The sequence below is a fragment of the Enoplosus armatus genome, chromosome 4, assembly GCF_043641665.1.
Source record: "Enoplosus armatus isolate fEnoArm2 chromosome 4, fEnoArm2.hap1, whole genome shotgun sequence".
NCBI classification, from domain to species: Eukaryota; Metazoa; Chordata; class Actinopteri; order Centrarchiformes; family Enoplosidae; genus Enoplosus; species Enoplosus armatus.
The window spans coordinates 17,517,977-17,535,579 of record NC_092183.1 but is presented as its reverse complement, the minus strand read 5'-3'; the positions used below and the strand labels follow the sequence as shown (position 1 = coordinate 17,535,579).

Genomic DNA, 17,603 nt, shown 5'->3' with positions numbered 1-17,603 from the left:
GTACTTTTCTTTTGCACTCAAAGCATAAAAATGGTACTGTATAGTACATTTTAGTTGTCAATATTTACTTTTGTTTTGTGTTTGAAAGAGCATATACATTTTTTGATTCATTATAAGCTCTGTGTTGTTTCAGATGCTGGAGATCTGGGCAGTGCTGGATGCTGAGCCTGAAATGAATGAAACCTTCACAGTGATCCTGTCCAATCCAACAGGAGGTGCACGGCTGGGTGACCAACTCCAAACTCTCATCACCGTTCTCGAGAACTTGGCTCCTTCTGGCTTGTTCCGCATCGGACCTACAATCAACAGGTGTCAATACAGTTGCACCAGAAGGATCTGAAACTTTGAATATCAAAACACTTATTCTTACACTTATATACGGATATAATGTCACATAAATGTGAAGTTGTGAAAATGTGTACAAATACACAAGGGCCCACACAACCGTACTCATGCACGTTTACTGTATGTAGTCTTATTTAAGGTGTGTTTTCTGTACAGAACTAACACAGAAGTGGTTGCTGATGAAGGTGGCCGAACAGTCTTCCTCACTGTGTCTCGCAGTCATGGTCTGGAGTCAGCTGTCAGCGTGGAATGGGAGACGCAGTCTGACACAGCTTTTGCCTCTGGTGAGAACAATAAACATTTCAATTTGAAGTCACCCCAACCTCCTGAACACTCATAAATTTCCCTCTTTTCCACAGTTGTTCCTTTAATCCCCCTTTCCAATAAGCAATGCAATTATGATCATTTTTTTCTTCTAGAGGGTCACCTCTCAGTGATGGGTGTGTACCAAAGCTTTGAGGACAACCCCACCTCTACTTGGTGCTCCCTTCCTGAAGGGCCTTCCTTCCTGGCTATGAGGCTTGATAGGAGGCCCATCATTGGATCCTCCCACACCTTGGCCACCCTGTATCGGTGGCAGGGCGTTTTTGTGCCAGTAGAGGTAGGCTAACAACAGCACATGATGTCCCTACTGTAAACACATATATTTGAGAGTAAATTCCAGTAGGAATTGGATTAGCAATGAGCCCCTACAACAATTTACAGCAAATTCCATGTTGGCAAATTTTATGTTAGCATAAAGATATCTCTCTTTGTCATTGCAGTCTGTTAGGATTCAGGACCCAAGCTCTTGTGTTGGGTTTGCAGTGAATGGTTCTACCTACATAGGCATCACACATAATGGACCTCCCTTCTCCCCTGCTGCCAACCTCAGCATCTTCAAATTGCACAAGGACCTCAATGTCACATTAGTAAGTATAAACCCAATCATGGTACATTACTTTAAAAGTTCTATATATTATTGTAACACTGTGGCATTGTCTTGTACTATCTTCAAATGATTTGAGGCAATCTGATTTCTTTAGGAACAAACCTTAGGTGTTGAAGCTCTGGACGTGAAATACTTCTCCACTGAAGGCAGAGATTATCTAATAGCATCAAGCCAGGTGAGGCTGACCCTCCCTCTTTTTAAATATACCTTTTTCAAGATCATCGAAAATTTCAAACCTATGACTGAACTCAAGCTTTGTGATTTTGTTCATTTCATGCTACAGATTTTTGTTTGGACTGGAGGCTCCTTCACCCTCCTCCAGACTCTCGACTTCGAAAAGGACATCGTCAGTGTAACTCCATTCACTCGTGCAGCTGTACCCTACCTGTTGGTGTCCATAGACAGACAGACTGCCGGCTGCCTCCTGCTTCAATGGTCCAATGGAAGATTTCAGAATCCACAGCCTCTCCAACTCACCGGCAGAGCCATTCAGGTGGAGACAATCAACACAAGAGCAGAGGACACTCTCCTGTTGGTCGTTATTGAAGGTGACCTGTCTTGCTATGAAGTCACATGACATTAATGAACGCTGTTATGTTTATCTTGCACATTTAAATAACTACTGTCAATCTCTTTGTATTGGACATGTAGCAGAGATTAAAAATGGCCTAGAATGGGAGTCAAGTGCACACAGTATGCTATGAGCAGTTGTGGAAAGTAACAAAGTACATTTGCTCAAGTACTGTACTGAAGTACAACAATACATTGCAAATTCAGGTAATACAAAATATATTCAACAAAGAAATTAAATAAATAAAATTAAATAAGATAAATGAATTAATTGAATTAACTCAAATAAATTGAATTAAAATAAATACATTATATTAAATTACATTAAATGTATTTCATTAAATACAATAAAATAGATTGAATTCAAATAATTGAAATGAATTCAATCAAATAAATTAAATCAAATTCAATGAAATCAAATAATAAATTCTGCTACTTCATACTTGTGCTACACTACAAATCAAAGGCAATTCAGGGGCAAATTCTATACTTTTTTCTCCACTACATTTATTTGACAACTTTACTTTGTAGTTACTTTGCAAATTCAGATTTATAATGCAAAATCTAATCAACAAATACATTATGATGTATCATCATTGGTTAAGATAAGACCTAATATACATTTTTCTGAAATGGGCTATTCTTCATAATGAGTACTTTTACTTTTGGTACTTTAAGTATATTTTGATGCTAATTTTAAATGCAGAACCTTTACTTGTATCGGAGATTCCTACACTGTGGTATTGCTACTTTCACTTAAGTAAAAGGTCTGAGTACTTCTTCCTGCACTCGCTCAGAGGTTGTGTTTTTGCAATAAGGAGATGCTATTTTCTGTGGTTGTTCTCTCAGTGTGCTTTCTAGTGGATTTTGCAGCGGTTAGATGTTGGTTAGGATAGTACAAACAAATTGGTGATACTCAGACAAACTAAAATGACAAAATTCACAATGTAGGCCAGATCATGTATTTATACTACGCTCTGTATATTTTGATGAGACATAATCCCTCTGAGTCTGCAAAAGTGGTATGTTTTCTTGGTCCAGACCTGTTGTGGGTTTATGGGAAAGGCCTCAGTGTGGAGCAGAGCAGAGCCACAGAGGAACTCAGAGGTTGTAATTTGTCAGTCTTGGGTGTGTCAGTCAGACCAGCTCTTACTTAACATACAGTAAACATGCTATTCTAGCGTGAAAGAACCTTAATCTGTGTTTGTCTCTGTGCATTCCTGTATCTTTCTCCAGGTCTCTCTCCATCCTGTGAAGTGTTACAGTGGAGCTCAGGGCAGCCTTCACCACAGCTTTATCAGTCCATTCCTCACCCAGGCCTCACCTCTATTCACCCCTTCACTGCTCCTTCTGGGATCAGTAAGCACAAATGTCATAAACCTCTTTGTTTGTAAAGATTGCTTTTGTCATTTTTATCCAGTTTGTCGGTTGTACTATTAAGATAAATTGACCATTCATTTTTTTCCTCCTCATAGCCTATGTCCTGCTAGCTGGAAGAAATAGCTCATCACTCTACTCCTGGAGGTCTGATGTCAACCTGCTTGCCATGATCCTGAGGGCCCCTACAGCCATTAGCTTCCTCTCTCTCATGGTCCCATCTCTCAACACCACCAAGACCCTCTTGGCTTCTGCTGAGGAGAATAGCTCCACTGTTTATGAATTCACTTCTGTCTCCAATCAGTCTGATTTCATACCAAGGTACCCATTTTGTTTTACAAATCACAGATAGGCTAGTTTTTGCTCAGAAAAGAAAATAAGACACAAAGAAAGTTGAACAATGCACATTGTGTTTTCTGTTTTTCTCCACATTCAGTTTTGGAGAGTTGCATTTTGCACCAGGTGACAGCGAGCTAGAGATAGCAGTGAACATCATCGATGATGACATCCCCGAGGAGCAGGAGTACTTCCAGGTCAGCCTGAAGAATCCAAAGGGCGGGGCTGAGATTGGATTTGGTGGTCAGGTGACTGTCATCGTCCCAACCAACGACGATGCCCATGGAGTCATCGGCTTCGCTCAGGCAAGCAGATAAACCTTGATATTAGACATCTTGTGCATTTGACCATCATGTTAAGCAGTCATCATGTTACAGCCATTGTGTTAAATCATATCAGAATAATTTGTAGGGTATTTTTTTAAGCATTAGCATAAGCTGTTGTAATATAGAAATATATTGTCATTGCCTCTCTGCAGAATTCTCTATCTGTGGACGTAGAGGAGCTGGAGCAAAACAATCAAATTTCTCTCAGTGTGGAGAGGAAAAGAGGGACTTTTGGCAGACTGACTGTTCACTGGGCTGCCAATGGAAGCCTGGCAGACATTTACCCAACTTCCGGAGTGGTGAGTAAACCTTGCCCTCCTATCATACTTCAGACACATTGCCGAATGTAATAACAACAAATAACAACCTGTTTGAAAATGAAATGCTTACGAAAATAAACAAGGGCACAATTATAATGTAATATCAATTTGTGGAATCGAGTTTAAATTTGTTTTGTATCGTAGGTAACGTTTTCAGAGGGCCAGTCGGAGGCCATCATCTCGCTGACTGTGATAGCAGATGGTGTCCCAGAGCTCAGGGAGAGTGTCACTATCACCCTCATGGATGTCACCACTGTGGGGCTGCAGGACCTACGACAGGCCGCAGTCATTGACAAGCAGCGGGCACAAGCTCTACTCTCCATCCTACCAAATGGTTCTCCTTATGGGGTGATTGGATGGCATCTGGACTCAGAGTTTACACTAACACAAGAACCACAGAGTAAGAATTTCTGTTGCAAGAAATGACTAGAAGAGTGACGATTTTTCACTAAATGTGTGTTTTTACTGGATCACAGTGCAGAGGACTCTCGTTTACTCGTATTACTTGTTTATATTATTGCCAACCTATTCAAAGATATTCATTACTTTAGTTTTCTCTTTGTTCCAGAAACAGTCGCTGTAAGTTTAGCTGGTTGCTGAATGCCAATCCTTCATGTTTTTTTGGATGAGGTTTCTTAAGAAGCTATTACAGTAATCACACTTTGAGATTTACTGTAAAGGAGATCTGCAGTGATTTCCAGGATGTGAAGTCATTTAGGATTTGTCTTAATCTGTGTATTGGAGGCTGGCCCAAAATGTCCGAATAGTCCAAGTAGTTGAGAAATATACTGGCCTTCAAATATTATTTAACTTAACCGTATGGGATTTATACTGATTCATTGTTATTGCCATCTTCCATGACATGACAGGTCTTGGAAATATTATTTTTGTGCTGTGTTTTAACATTGGCTTATGTAACCTCCCTTTTCTCCCAACCTGCAGGGGTTCCAGTCAATGTGACTCTCTCTATAGTGAGGGAGCAGGGCTCTTCAGGTGAGGTGGAAATCCATTACCAGACCAGGCTGGCCCTGTACCAGCCCCCATCCAACCAGGCTACTGGAGGACAGGACTACATCCCCAAAGACAACACCATCATCATGATAAATGGTGCTACTGTGGCCCTTGTCACTGTCACAATCCTACCGGTAAGGAGAGAGTGTTGAGTAATAGAAACGTTTATTTAATCTATTCAAGTATAGAAAAATATATTAAGAATAGGACTAATGTTTAGCTTCTAGCAACAGAGAAAAGTTAATATGTCCACTAAACATGTAAAACCAAGAAAGCAAGTACAAAGAAGAGTGGGAGCATAAAAACTTTGAATGCATCTCCCATATGAGATAAGGGATAATAGATTTTCTTGCACAATCTCAGCCACAAAGCCAGCCTTTAGTGGCTTCCTATCATCATGTTACACCTCCCACACTTACGCCCATTCAGACTGGTTATGCAGATGGACACCTGTTTTTTGCCTTCAGAATAAAACATACATACTGTAACCAGCCCTGTGATTGTCCAAAGACTAGCCTTTAAATGCCAGGTGTAGGCTATCGCTAGAGGGATAAATCCAACACTTTGCCTCCTTGTCTCTTCCTGTTCCTTCCATTCGTCCAGAAATACCCATCAACCTTCAATAAACTATCCTTTCTCTTACCTTTCTTCTCTCACTCTTTCTCACCTTCGCAGACACATTTGTCCATTTTAACCTCCCAGTAATGGGACTTGTGAATTTGTTTTGTTATTCTATAAATGTTACAGAATTCAACCATAACCATAGGAATACATTTAGTGACGAAGCTTATGATGAAATTATGAATTTGTTTGTGAGATAGAGAGAGAGAGCTGTTCATCTGTTCATACACGTGTATGTTTAAGCATATGTGTGTTTTCTAAGGATGACATCCCAGAGCTGGCAGAGAGTTTCCTGGTGAATATCACCAGTGTGGAGCTAGTTAGCGGGTCAGTGGGAGCAGGGCAGCCCAGTGTGAAGAGGCCTGGTATGGAAGTAGCAGAGGTCACCATCCAGGAGAATGATGACCCTCGAGGGATTCTTCAATTCAATGTTTCTGAGGTGAGCACACGGTCATCTCTGTGACCATGCAGTCTTAATGGTGATATAAGCATTTATATCTAAGATGCAGTTTGCAGACCTCTGGTTTGTTACCTTTGTTATCAGAAACAACTTCTCAGCTGATGCAATATTGACATATTTAAAACAGGAAATGTAACTAATAGATATTTAACTGTCCAGGATATCACTGGAAGTGTGCTGGCTTATGAGATACCACCACCAGACAACATCCTCCATCTGTCAGTGGTGCGACTCGCTGGAGCAACTGGAAGACTGGTCATCTACTGGGAGGCTCAGCCAATCACTGCTAATCTTAATGATTTCAGCCCAACATCTGGGAACATGACCTTTCAAGATGGACAGGTAAATGGATAAATTGTCCTTTTTTTAAATGAACCTGCCTTTAATATCACGTCAAGCTGTGACGTGAGGCTGTCCACAGGTTATTGCACACAGCTTCCGGGGTGTTAGCTTGTGTTTCCTCATCCTTATTTTTAGAGAGAAGCCACGATTGCAATCACCATCTTGGATGACGAACAGGTGGAAACTTCAGAGACCTTCAGAGTGAATTTACTGCGTGTGATTGGTGGTGCTCGACTGGGAGAAGTGACCTCTGTAACTATCATCATCCCACCCAACGACTCGCCTCTCGGACGATTTGGATTCCAGGACCTGGAGGTGGGTCTAAATTATTTATACTTAAGAACAGTTTCTCCATCAACATCAACATTACTGGTCCCCCAGGACTTCAACAAACTTACCTCTACACTACTACACTGTAAAAACAATAATGTATAGATCCTCAACTTATATATAACCTATTTACAGAGTAAGATTCCGTAATTTTACTTTTCAAATATCACAAATAATCATCCTACGCAATTCCCTCTTAGGTTACTGTCAGTGAGCCAGAGTTTGTGGATGATCCCGCTGCTGTGGCAACACTAGCAGTGCTGCGTAGTGCAGGAGGCGAGGGGGCAGTGAGACTGGGGTGGCAGCTGGAACACCAGGCTACAGATGATCTCTCACCTTTCAATGGAACTCTTGTCTTCACTGAGGTACAGTATGAAACGGGTGGTGTCACTGTCCCGCCACATATTGTTACGTTATTATTTTTATTGAATGATTTAGTCAGTTTGTAGTAATTATATCGAGCAATACTCACATCATCTTTTATCTTATATATCTGTCTGCTATATTTTTTTATACTCTCTAGACTGAGTCTATGAAGACGTTTGTGATTAGAGCCCTCGCTGACACTGCACTGGAAGGAGATGAGCATTTCACTGTCCGTTTGTTTCCTGCTGGAAGTGGTGCTGTCATCGACCCCTTAAATGGTCAGTAATTATGAAAAAACGTCACACTGCCTGTCCATCAGTTGAATGAAGAAATGCAGAGTATTTTCAGCATTGTCTGTCATGGATGCAATAATCATATCCATCTTCCTCATCCTACTCTGGTCTGTCATGTACTCCTCCAGGCATGGCCACCATCACTATCAGGGCAGACAAGGCTGCCCTGGGGATTATTGGAATAGCAGAGCCCTCCAGGAACATCCTTATTGCAGAGCCTCAGGGAGATTACAATGGTAGTGCCGTGGTCAGGTGAGATAAGGATCAATATGTATCACTTATCTGGAAAGACAAATAAGAGCTTTAAATGTCGCTGCCTCCGTTTATTAATCATGAATGTGAAGTGAAAATCCTTGTGTATATTTATATGTATCCCCCAGCCTTGTGCGAGGGCCAGGGGTGTTTGGAGAGGTCCAGGTGTACTGGAATATCACTCCAGCTGTGGTTTCTGAGTTTGAAGCAATCTCTGGCACTGTGACTATGAGAGACAGACAGTCTGCTGCCACCATTATTCTAAAGGTACTGAGTAATATAGATTGTTTTCACTGAGAGATCTAGATATATTCTGTATCAATGTACTGCAGAATACACATATGCAGACCAAAATGCATCATAATAATGTCTTTCTGTGTGCTTACCATAAAAATATCCCTTTCATGTCTACCATGACACCAGGCCCTGGATGATGAACTCCCTGAAGAACGCCGTGAGTACTGGCTTACACTGACCTCCGCCACCTCTGGACTGGAAATCAGTCCCATAGCCAAGCAGGCCAAGATTGTCATGGCAGCCAGCGACAACCCCTATGGTCTGTTCTCCTTCACCCAGCAGCAGATCAGGGCGACCGAGGAAGAGGGAATGGTGAGGTCAACAAAATGACACCGATACATGTATAGATCTGATATATGGTGGAGTATGCTCATTAACAAATGAGGTTGTGTATACAGTCATCTGATATAGTGTACTTACAAACCTAACCCACAGCTGTGTGATTTTCTCTCATTATCGCAGGTGAATGTGACAGTTAATCGCTTCTTAGGCAGTCTGAACAGTGTATGGGTGACCTATCAGACCTCAGGCAACACAGCGGTCAGTGGAGTGGACTTTGCTCCAGCGTCAGGACGACTTCTCTTTACCCCAGGCCTAACCTCACAGCAAGTCCCTCTGCTTATCCAGGATGACAGTCTTCCAGAGGGGCCGGAGATGTTCCTCCTCAACATCACTGAAGTGGAGCTAGTCAATGTCAGGTAAAGTAACTTGATAAGGTGGAGTAGAGTAATAATTTTGTTGGCTGGAATGGTTAATGATATAATGACAGCTAATAATAGCTTCATCTGGCGTCGAGTGTTTTTGTTCAAAAAGCATGTTAGGTGATAGGGATTGAAGAGCCTTAATTTAGTCAAAATACTGTGTTGATGTGGCTTTCAAAGATTTCTTGTTAGTGACTCTTCATTCTGTGTCTCCCTCTGGTGGTCAGTGCTGTGGACTACACAGTGAGGGAGTCTGGTCTCCAGCTGGACCAGCCTCCAGCTATAGGCAACATCTCTTCTCTTGCTGTGGTCATACTAAAAAACGACAATGCTGAGGGTGTCCTGGAGTTCAGGCAGGACTATGTCAGTGTTACAGGTAAGAGTCAAAACAAAGAAGCTGTTTAAATCTTATAAATGTTCAACCGAGGCAAACACACAAATAGAGCTGTCAGACAAAATTTGCCATAACACCATTTGATACAGAGAAGATATCAAAATATTAATTTCTATATGTCAAATGTTTTCTTCTGGCTTTCTGTCTTTCAGTTGAGGAGGAAGTGGGCACTGTGTTGATTCCAGTGGTGAGGAGAGTGGGCTCATATGGATTGGTCTCAGCTCAGTTCATTTCTAGAGGCCTGAGTGCAACCCCTGACCTCGACTACATCCTGAAAAATGGATCAGTGACGTTTGTCCATGGCCAGAATACCAGCTACATCAATCTCACTATTATAGATGACCTGGACAGGTGAGAGGAGAAATTAAAGATAATTAAAATAGATGTCTAGCTTGATCCTTAAAATGTACTGTATATTTTGCACACACACATATTTTCAATGTATCTTAACTTGGAAAGACATTAAGCACTGAGTTAAACTGTAGAGAATATAAATCATCAGGAACTCAGCAGGTCACACAATTAAATAGCTCAGTTTTAACACTGAAATTATCTCCCCCAGCGAATATGCAGAGATATTTGAGGTCCTGTTGGTTGGAGCTACAGGGGGAGCACTTCTAGGCCCTCAACATGTTGCCAGGGTAACCATCGCCAAGAGTGACTCTCCAAGCGGGGTGGTCCGTTTCCTCAACGAGAGCCTTATCACTGTGGTCAACCCTAACTCCCCTCTCAAACTCGATCTTGTTTTGGAGCGAGCAGGAGGCCTGGTGGGCAATGCAACGGTACGAGAAAAGAGCAAGAAAAGAAAATCACATCGCTTCAGTTCTGCAGTTGACTTTCTTCATGGACATCAAGTAATTCAAACTGATTTTACCTTTTGACAGGTTGCTTGGATCATCCGTGGCCCGAACACTAGAGAGGTCCTTCCTCCATTCAATACAGACATCAGAGAGCCCGTGAACGGGTCCTTCTTCTTCAGGGATGGAGAGGAGGGTACACGCACCATAGAGCTGCGGATTCTCCCTCATGGGGAAGTGGAGGTGGAAGAGACATTTATTGTTGAGCTCAGCATTCTGTCTGGAGGGATGGATACTGATCCTCAGGCTGGTTCCATTACACTCAAGGTACGTTATTGTATCATGTCTACAAGGTTGATTTGACCATCGTGAATCAGTCAAGACTGTTGAACAAGGATTCTTACAATTTGACTTCCAAACCACTTTTTGCTGAAAGAAATCTAATGGGATGCAATCCTCAGCACCCTACTCTCCCGGATTCTCTGCTAACGTGTTTTTGTCCCCCAGATTGAGAAATTTGGTGACCCAAATGGTATAGTCCAGTTTACCGAGGATGCTCTTCGAGAGCGTGTCTACAATGAATCCACAGAAGCAGAGGGCCCATTCAACATTTCCCTGTTAATTACACGCAGAGAGGGTGTCATGGGTAACATCACGGTAAGATTACATCAATATGCATTTATTATTTATCAGTCATATCCAGTATCAGTGCTTAAACTAGCTGAAATTAATTCATTCTTTGTGGCCACTGTTAAAGTGTAAACACAACCAAACTTTCTCTCACAACTTAGGTGCATTGGCAGATACAGAGTGACTCAGATACAGCAGGTGACTTCCTAGCTTTAGCAGGCTCAGTGATGATCCTGGATGGCCAAAGGGAGGCTGAAATTGTCCTCAGTCTGATGCCCGATACAGTGCCAGAGCTGGAGGAGCTCTACACTGTCTGGCTCATGGCTGTGGAGGGGGGTGCTACTCTGGATGCCAACCCAAACCTCATCAGAACGCGTATCAGGTTTGTCATGATGGTTCTGTTAAACTCTATGACACATATTGACTTCCATGTAAAAAGATTGAATTAACTTGAAATGAATCTTCCTCTCTCACCTTTAGGGTGCCTGCTAATGATGAACCCCACGGTGTCTTTTCCCTGAATCCTGAGCAACAGTTTATAATGGTAGTGGGATCAGGGTCTGAAATCACCAGAGTTCTGGTTATGAATGTGACACGGCTTGCCGGGCTGTTTGGCAACACTAGTGTGGCCTACAGGATCAGTGGAGGAATAGATGAAATGATGGACATCGGGGAGATACTGGGAGGACAAGCTGAAGGAATGCTGTTCTTGAGAGAGGGACAGACCTTCAGTACGATCATTGTGCCAATTAGCAGCCAGGTACGGATGAGCATGCTTGTGCAGAGACATGCTTTCAGAAATGAAGACTTAAAAAGTCTGTGAATGATTAAAGAAGAACCTTTTTAAAATACCATAGTTTATATTGTTTTTAAGCACCCATAGAACACTTGTTTGTTTTCCTGCTTTTCTCTCTGTAGGTGTTTTTGTCAGTGGGTGAGAGCTTCACAGCAGAGCTGACTGATGTTAGACTAGTCAGTCCGATCCTCGGCCCTCCACCTCGCCTCCTTCATGAGGCCAGTGTTGCCACGGTTACCGTGCCCGAAGAAGCTGCCAGCTCAGAGGCGAGTTGCTTTTTTATTTTGTTCGTTGATATATGATGTATCTGTTTTTTAATTGCCCCCTCTGCAGGGCAAGACTCAGCACCGATCACGCCTCAATGCATCTCTCTCCACAGACTTTGATATAATTTGAAAATGACATAATACCTTCATAACTGAATTAGTTAGAGTCCTTGACTGCTCTGTGAGCACTCAACTGTTTCTTGTTGAGCTTTGTGAATGGCCAATGTAACACACAAGGGCTAACACATTTAGCTGGCTGCTAACAATGAAATTTACATGAGAGACCTTGTGCATGCACTACAAAAAGACACTTCAAAACAAGTCACTTTCTTTGTGAGTACAGAATATTCTGATGTATAAGTCTAATCCAATTCTAGCTCAGTGCTGTAAAGTACAACATAATTACATGTATAAGAAGTAATGCATTTGCCTTTTTTTACCGGATTAATGGTAAAGGAGACAACAAGATAACGACATTATTAACTGTCTTCTCTCACATATGTTGTGCAGGTTGGCTTTGCCTCATTGGCTCTGCAGGTTTCAAGTATAGAAACAGGGACATGTGAAGCGAAAGTGACACGAACAGGGCTGTTTGGCGACATCAGGGTGCAGTGGAAAGCTGGGTATCCTTCAGGACAGGCTCCATCTGGGCTCAGACTGGGAGCTGTCACCCCAAGCTCAGGTAAAACACCCAGAGAGGGTATGGTCTCTGAAAACCTGAATGGTAGAGGTGCAGACGCACACATTTACTCTAACCACTTGCATTATTTATGTCAAATGATTTTAAGTAAAGTAATATTTTAACAATTTGTCCCTGTTTTAAATGTTTAGTAGTGTATGCCTAATCAAACAGTGATTAATCATGGATACCACTTAGTTATACCTTGTGAACCAATCTGAGCTTTCATCTCTGATAGGATGAACTATCCTCAAAAAATATACTTATTTCTCTCTGAAGACCAAACACTTGCAATCTGGTGTTCAGGCTGATACCAACAACACCAACAGGGTCTGGTGGAATTCTTAACTGTTGGTAATGTGTTCCTTTCTTCATTTTCAGGCTCTCTGACCCTGTCCCAAGGAGAGAGGATGAAAGTCATATCATTGACAGCTGTTGCTGATGTATCTGAGATGGCTTCCTATGCCATACACCTCACTGCTGCCACCTCCAGCGCTTCTGCAGCCAGTACTGTCAAGCTCAGGTAATGGTTTCACTGGGGTCTGAAGTTGTGGTTGAGTAAATACATGTTAACTTGGAAACCTGCTGCATATTACAGTAATTAGTTAGAGTGGGCAAAAAACTGTAGGTTTAGGTGACATTTGTTTCTATAGATCATCTGTGTTCATGAAAAAACAACTCCCCAAATCCTCTCCTTTTTAGTACGTGCTACTCCTCCAGTGATTTCCTTTGCTAATTATGCCATCACCCTAGGAGACAGTTTCCTAATGTTACAATTTAAATCATGAATACAATTTCCATATCTGTCTATGTCAAATGTAGCCTCACTCTGATGTCTGTCTCCCTGCACAGGTCAAGATTTACTGTGGCAGAAGTGGAGCCATTGGGAATCTACCAGTTTGCCCCCGATTCCCGCCAGCTGGTTATTGCAGAGGACATCCAGACTATAACACTTTATGTTCAGAGACTGTACGGTTCTCGTAGCAACAGCACCCGCTTGTCCTATTCAACAGTCGCAGGCAGCGCGGCAGCAGGAGAGGACTTTGTTGCAGTGCCAGGCGGCCGTTTGGTCTTCGACTCACCTCACCAAACCAACACTTCCTTCCACCTTTCAATACTTGATGACTCCCTTTCAGAGGCTGATGAGTACTTTCACGTCAACCTCACAGATGTTCAAGTCCTTACTCCAGACTTAGCTTGGACAGATACCTCTCCTCGCCTCAACCCTCAGCACAGCGTGGCCACTGTCACCATCCTGGCAAGTGATGTGACCGGAGGAGTGCTGAGTATTGGACCTGGTCTGGTTCAGATACCTGAGGACAGGGAAGAGGAGACCCAGCAGGAGCGGAGGGTAGTTCTGAGGGTGCGCAGGTCCGACAGTGTGGCCGGGGCTGTGAGGGTTCGAGTCCATGCATATGGAGGTGTGTTTGTTTTGTTCCACTGCTTTATTGCTCCTTTGCAGTATATTATATTGTAATTTACTGTGATGTTTACAGTTTTGCTTTAAGTTGTGTTGCTCTGCGCTTTTATCCAGATGGGAGTACAACACCTCTTCCCTTCACTGTGGAACCTGTTGGGGCCCTTGCAAAGGAGGAACAGGACTTTCGCCTGGAGTCCACCATAGTGACCCTTCAGGCTGGTCAGAATGAGACAGAGGTTATCCTCCTCATCCTGGATGACTCAGAGCCTGAGGGACAGGAAGTATTCTTCATTTACCTCAGTGATCCAGAAGGAGGAGCGCAAATCACAGACAGTCCACACCAGGGCTTTGGAGCTTTTGCCAAGATCACCATCCTTGGTAAAATAATAATAAAAAGATCTTTGTTTGAGTATTTATTACAGTTTAGCTTGCAGTGTGTTCTAGCTATTAAAATTATGTTTTTCTTTATTGGTATGTATTCTAGACTCTATCTTATTCTGCTTATAGCACAGGCTGAACCCCTAGTGTGTCTTTTGAGTCTAATCAAATGGACCCGCAGACATGTGTTTGTTATCTCAATGAGTGATTCAATGTTCTTCTCCGGTTTCACTAATGCCATTTGATTTGCTACAACATTAGTCCCCAGCTGCTATTTTGGGCCTCCCTTCTCACATAATTACTGCAGTGGGCAGATGATTTGATTATTCTGCATGTATGATTGATTACAAAATAAATGATCATAAGATTGTGAGGTTATGAGGAAATTAATTTGCACTCTCCATCTCTGTTTTTCCCTCTATCCATACCAGGGAGTGACTTCCATAACGGTATTGTAGGGTTTAGTCTTAATTCTGTGATGGGCCAAGTTCTGGATGAGGATTCAGAGAACAGAACTGCTCTCCTCCATCTGCAGAGACAGGAAAACAGGTAATAAAATAACACTTTATTTTCACCTTTCAGTTAAAAACTGATGCTAACAAATGGACTTAATAACAAATTGTAGCCTGGAAATGGTTCCATATTTAAATGCCACCAAGATGTTTTATTGTTTGTAGTTATTTAGTCTGCTCTGTCTCCCGCTGTTTAGAGCCTTTGAGGATTTGCAGGTCTTCTGGAGAGTTACCTTCAGCAAGGCGACTCTAACTCTTGTCAACAATGGAGTCGACCTAACCAGACAGCTGGTGCAGACCGAAGGAACTGCGCTGTGTAAGAGGGGAGAGATAATCTGTGTTCTCACTGTGGAGGTCCAGGATGATGAGGTGAGCGAGAGGCAGAGGCCCCTGGTGAAAGCAGTGCTGCGGCATGTTGGTATCTTGCTGACCTTGAAATCCTTCCAATCCTACAGTATAAGGATAGATTACAAATTTAGTAGAATAATGATTTTATTTATATGCGTGTTCATGCTCTGGTGCACAAAATAAAACAATCACTCATCTGTGTTACCGTAGGTACCAGAGTACCAGGCGTGGTTCTTGGTGGAGATTTATCAGGTGGGTGATGGAGCTACCATTAATGAGACCACCCGTTTTGCCAACATCACCTTGGCAGAGAGCGACGATCCACAAGGCATCATGTACTTTGCGGTGGGTCACAGACTGCCCATCGCCACCCTGATGACCACAAGGCTCAGTCTCCAAGTCTACAGACGGGCGAGCACAGCTTCAGTCATGTCTGTACAATATCGCACACTGGTGAGTAACAAACAGATGTGTAGTAATTAAGCACAAGCATACATTATAAATGGCACACATGCAGTGCAAATGCATGAAATTGTATTTGTAATTGAATAATTCAATTAATTTATGTTTAACACCGCTGTTTGACTTATTTATCGGAAGCACTGTTCATTTTGTTGATTCAGCTTCGTCTTGATTCTCATTCTACATTCTGTGTAGTAGGAAATCTCATTTTCAATCTAGGCCAATATAAGTCCAATCATTTCCTATCTTAAATTAGATTTTTCCTCAATAATTGAAAGCGTATCACCTGGACGATGTTTATCTGTCTCTGTCTGACCTGGTTTTGTTGACCTGTTTCTGCAGACACAAATATTATGGTAAACTGATCTAATTTGTCTCTTTTGTAACACTGTCATTATTTAAGCCAGTTATCAAAACATCATTACTTGGTTATTTCATGCTCTGTGTACGACAACTGAACACCAATATTGGGTTGTATTGTAGAATGTTGTGATGTCCTGCAGTTGTTTTTGTTATGAAACAGTATTGGAAAACTAGAAGCACGATGAGGAGCTTTTTATGTTTACTTATCCTCAATAGGGACACTTCTTCTGAGTGGTTTAGAGTAAAATTGGGTCACCACTGAATTCTCTTAGAGATATATTGTAATGCAGAAATGCTAGAAAGATATTTAACAGAAGTACCAACTTTGCATGATATAATCCTGATATGATTTACACAGGTATTGTGAAATGGAGGGCCATGAACTAATTTGCATTTAGTAGTTCTTTTTCTCCTGATGGTGGTCCCTTGAAGATGCCCTTCAACCAGTTATACTGTTCATATGGCTATGATAATAATGGCCATGGTTTATTGATGCTGGTGATGACCAACGTTTCCTCCTGGTGAGGACCTCTTTAATCTCTTTTCTCTGAGACATCATGATTAGAGATATCTTGGCTACATGCAGATCAGGGGCATAATGTATTCACTGGCACACTTTTTGATATTGGAGATCAAAGTGAGAAGTGTCAAGTGCACTCAGCAAAAATCAAAAACCTCACTGACACACATGGCCAGGTCATCCGCTTTCTCTCAGAGCTAAAGCATGTTGCGAGACCAAAGGTTTAATGCATAATAAAAGCCCAGTCCTCACTTGGTTTACACTATGCTTTCACAACATGGTCGACTTCACTCATCTACATGTGCTGCTATTGGAATGCAGACCATGTGGATGCTGTTTACCAAATGAGAATTGTGCCTTTAATAGTCTAGAGTAGGCTGATGTACAGTTATTTTGTTGGCTGTTTTCAGATTGCAAGTTTTTGTCATTGTTTGTTACATGTTGTGGGTAGGATTATTTTGCAAAACTATGCTGGTTAACGTGACTCCATCCAACACAAGACATTTCTGTTTTTCCTGTAGGAGCTCCCCAGAGAAGAGGTGGTTGGTCCCTCTATAATCCGGCCCGCTAAAGCAGGGATGGACTTTCCTAAACAGGAGGGTAGGCTAACCTTCGATGTGGGACACCGTAACACATCACTGGACATTTACCTCACGCCTGACCTCGCCTCATCATTGCCCACACCGAAGCGCTTCCAGGTGGAGCTCTTCAATGCTACAGGGGGAGCCAGAGTTCACCCTCGGTTTGGGCTGGCTAACGTGACTCTGGTGTCAAATGCAGCAAGTGAAGCGGTGTGGGTCTTACTGGACCAATTACATCAGCCTCTTGACCCAACTATATTGAACCAGGTGCTGCAAGGACTGATCAATAAGGTCACTACACCTCTCACTCGTGAGCAGATGGCCGCTGTGCTGGAAGCTCTGGGGAAGGTAAGAGGGTCTGACAAAAGCACTTCCTGTAAAGTAATAACTTAACCTTATTTTAAGGCCAATTGAATTCATTCTCATTGAAACTGGAGGAGCAGATAAAACTGTATAATATGATGTAAGACCTAACTGTTCTATCTGCTCCTTCACAGTATCAATATCATGATAGACAACTAGATCTCATTGGATTTTTGAACATTAGTTGGAGTATTTGTTTGGAGATTAGTAGTCTTA

General features: G+C 42.2%; 1 protein-coding gene across 1 annotated transcript in view; it reads left to right on the top strand.

Moving 5' to 3' along the window:
- Positions 1-17,603, top strand: part of adgrv1 (adhesion G protein-coupled receptor V1) — a 95,621-nt gene that overhangs the window by 30,055 nt on the left and 47,963 nt on the right. Inside the window, exons 46-82 of the mRNA XM_070904090.1 lie at positions 134-309; positions 502-629; positions 765-946; positions 1,110-1,256; positions 1,371-1,451; positions 1,560-1,824; positions 3,083-3,205; positions 3,322-3,544; positions 3,660-3,864; positions 4,038-4,184; positions 4,350-4,605; positions 5,148-5,350; positions 6,100-6,276; positions 6,457-6,639; positions 6,775-6,954; positions 7,170-7,334; positions 7,493-7,613; positions 7,757-7,880; positions 8,009-8,147; positions 8,304-8,489; positions 8,640-8,875; positions 9,106-9,254; positions 9,425-9,623; positions 9,835-10,054; positions 10,157-10,396; positions 10,577-10,726; positions 10,861-11,081; positions 11,180-11,459; positions 11,618-11,761; positions 12,272-12,443; positions 12,822-12,963; positions 13,299-13,865; positions 13,982-14,238; positions 14,670-14,787; positions 14,948-15,119; positions 15,309-15,551; positions 16,965-17,372. Of these exons, the coding sequence (XP_070760191.1) occupies positions 134-309; positions 502-629; positions 765-946; positions 1,110-1,256; positions 1,371-1,451; positions 1,560-1,824; positions 3,083-3,205; positions 3,322-3,544; positions 3,660-3,864; positions 4,038-4,184; positions 4,350-4,605; positions 5,148-5,350; positions 6,100-6,276; positions 6,457-6,639; positions 6,775-6,954; positions 7,170-7,334; positions 7,493-7,613; positions 7,757-7,880; positions 8,009-8,147; positions 8,304-8,489; positions 8,640-8,875; positions 9,106-9,254; positions 9,425-9,623; positions 9,835-10,054; positions 10,157-10,396; positions 10,577-10,726; positions 10,861-11,081; positions 11,180-11,459; positions 11,618-11,761; positions 12,272-12,443; positions 12,822-12,963; positions 13,299-13,865; positions 13,982-14,238; positions 14,670-14,787; positions 14,948-15,119; positions 15,309-15,551; positions 16,965-17,372 (7,329 nt within the window). The remainder of the gene's footprint in view (positions 1-133; positions 310-501; positions 630-764; positions 947-1,109; positions 1,257-1,370; positions 1,452-1,559; positions 1,825-3,082; positions 3,206-3,321; positions 3,545-3,659; positions 3,865-4,037; positions 4,185-4,349; positions 4,606-5,147; positions 5,351-6,099; positions 6,277-6,456; positions 6,640-6,774; positions 6,955-7,169; positions 7,335-7,492; positions 7,614-7,756; positions 7,881-8,008; positions 8,148-8,303; positions 8,490-8,639; positions 8,876-9,105; positions 9,255-9,424; positions 9,624-9,834; positions 10,055-10,156; positions 10,397-10,576; positions 10,727-10,860; positions 11,082-11,179; positions 11,460-11,617; positions 11,762-12,271; positions 12,444-12,821; positions 12,964-13,298; positions 13,866-13,981; positions 14,239-14,669; positions 14,788-14,947; positions 15,120-15,308; positions 15,552-16,964; positions 17,373-17,603) is intronic.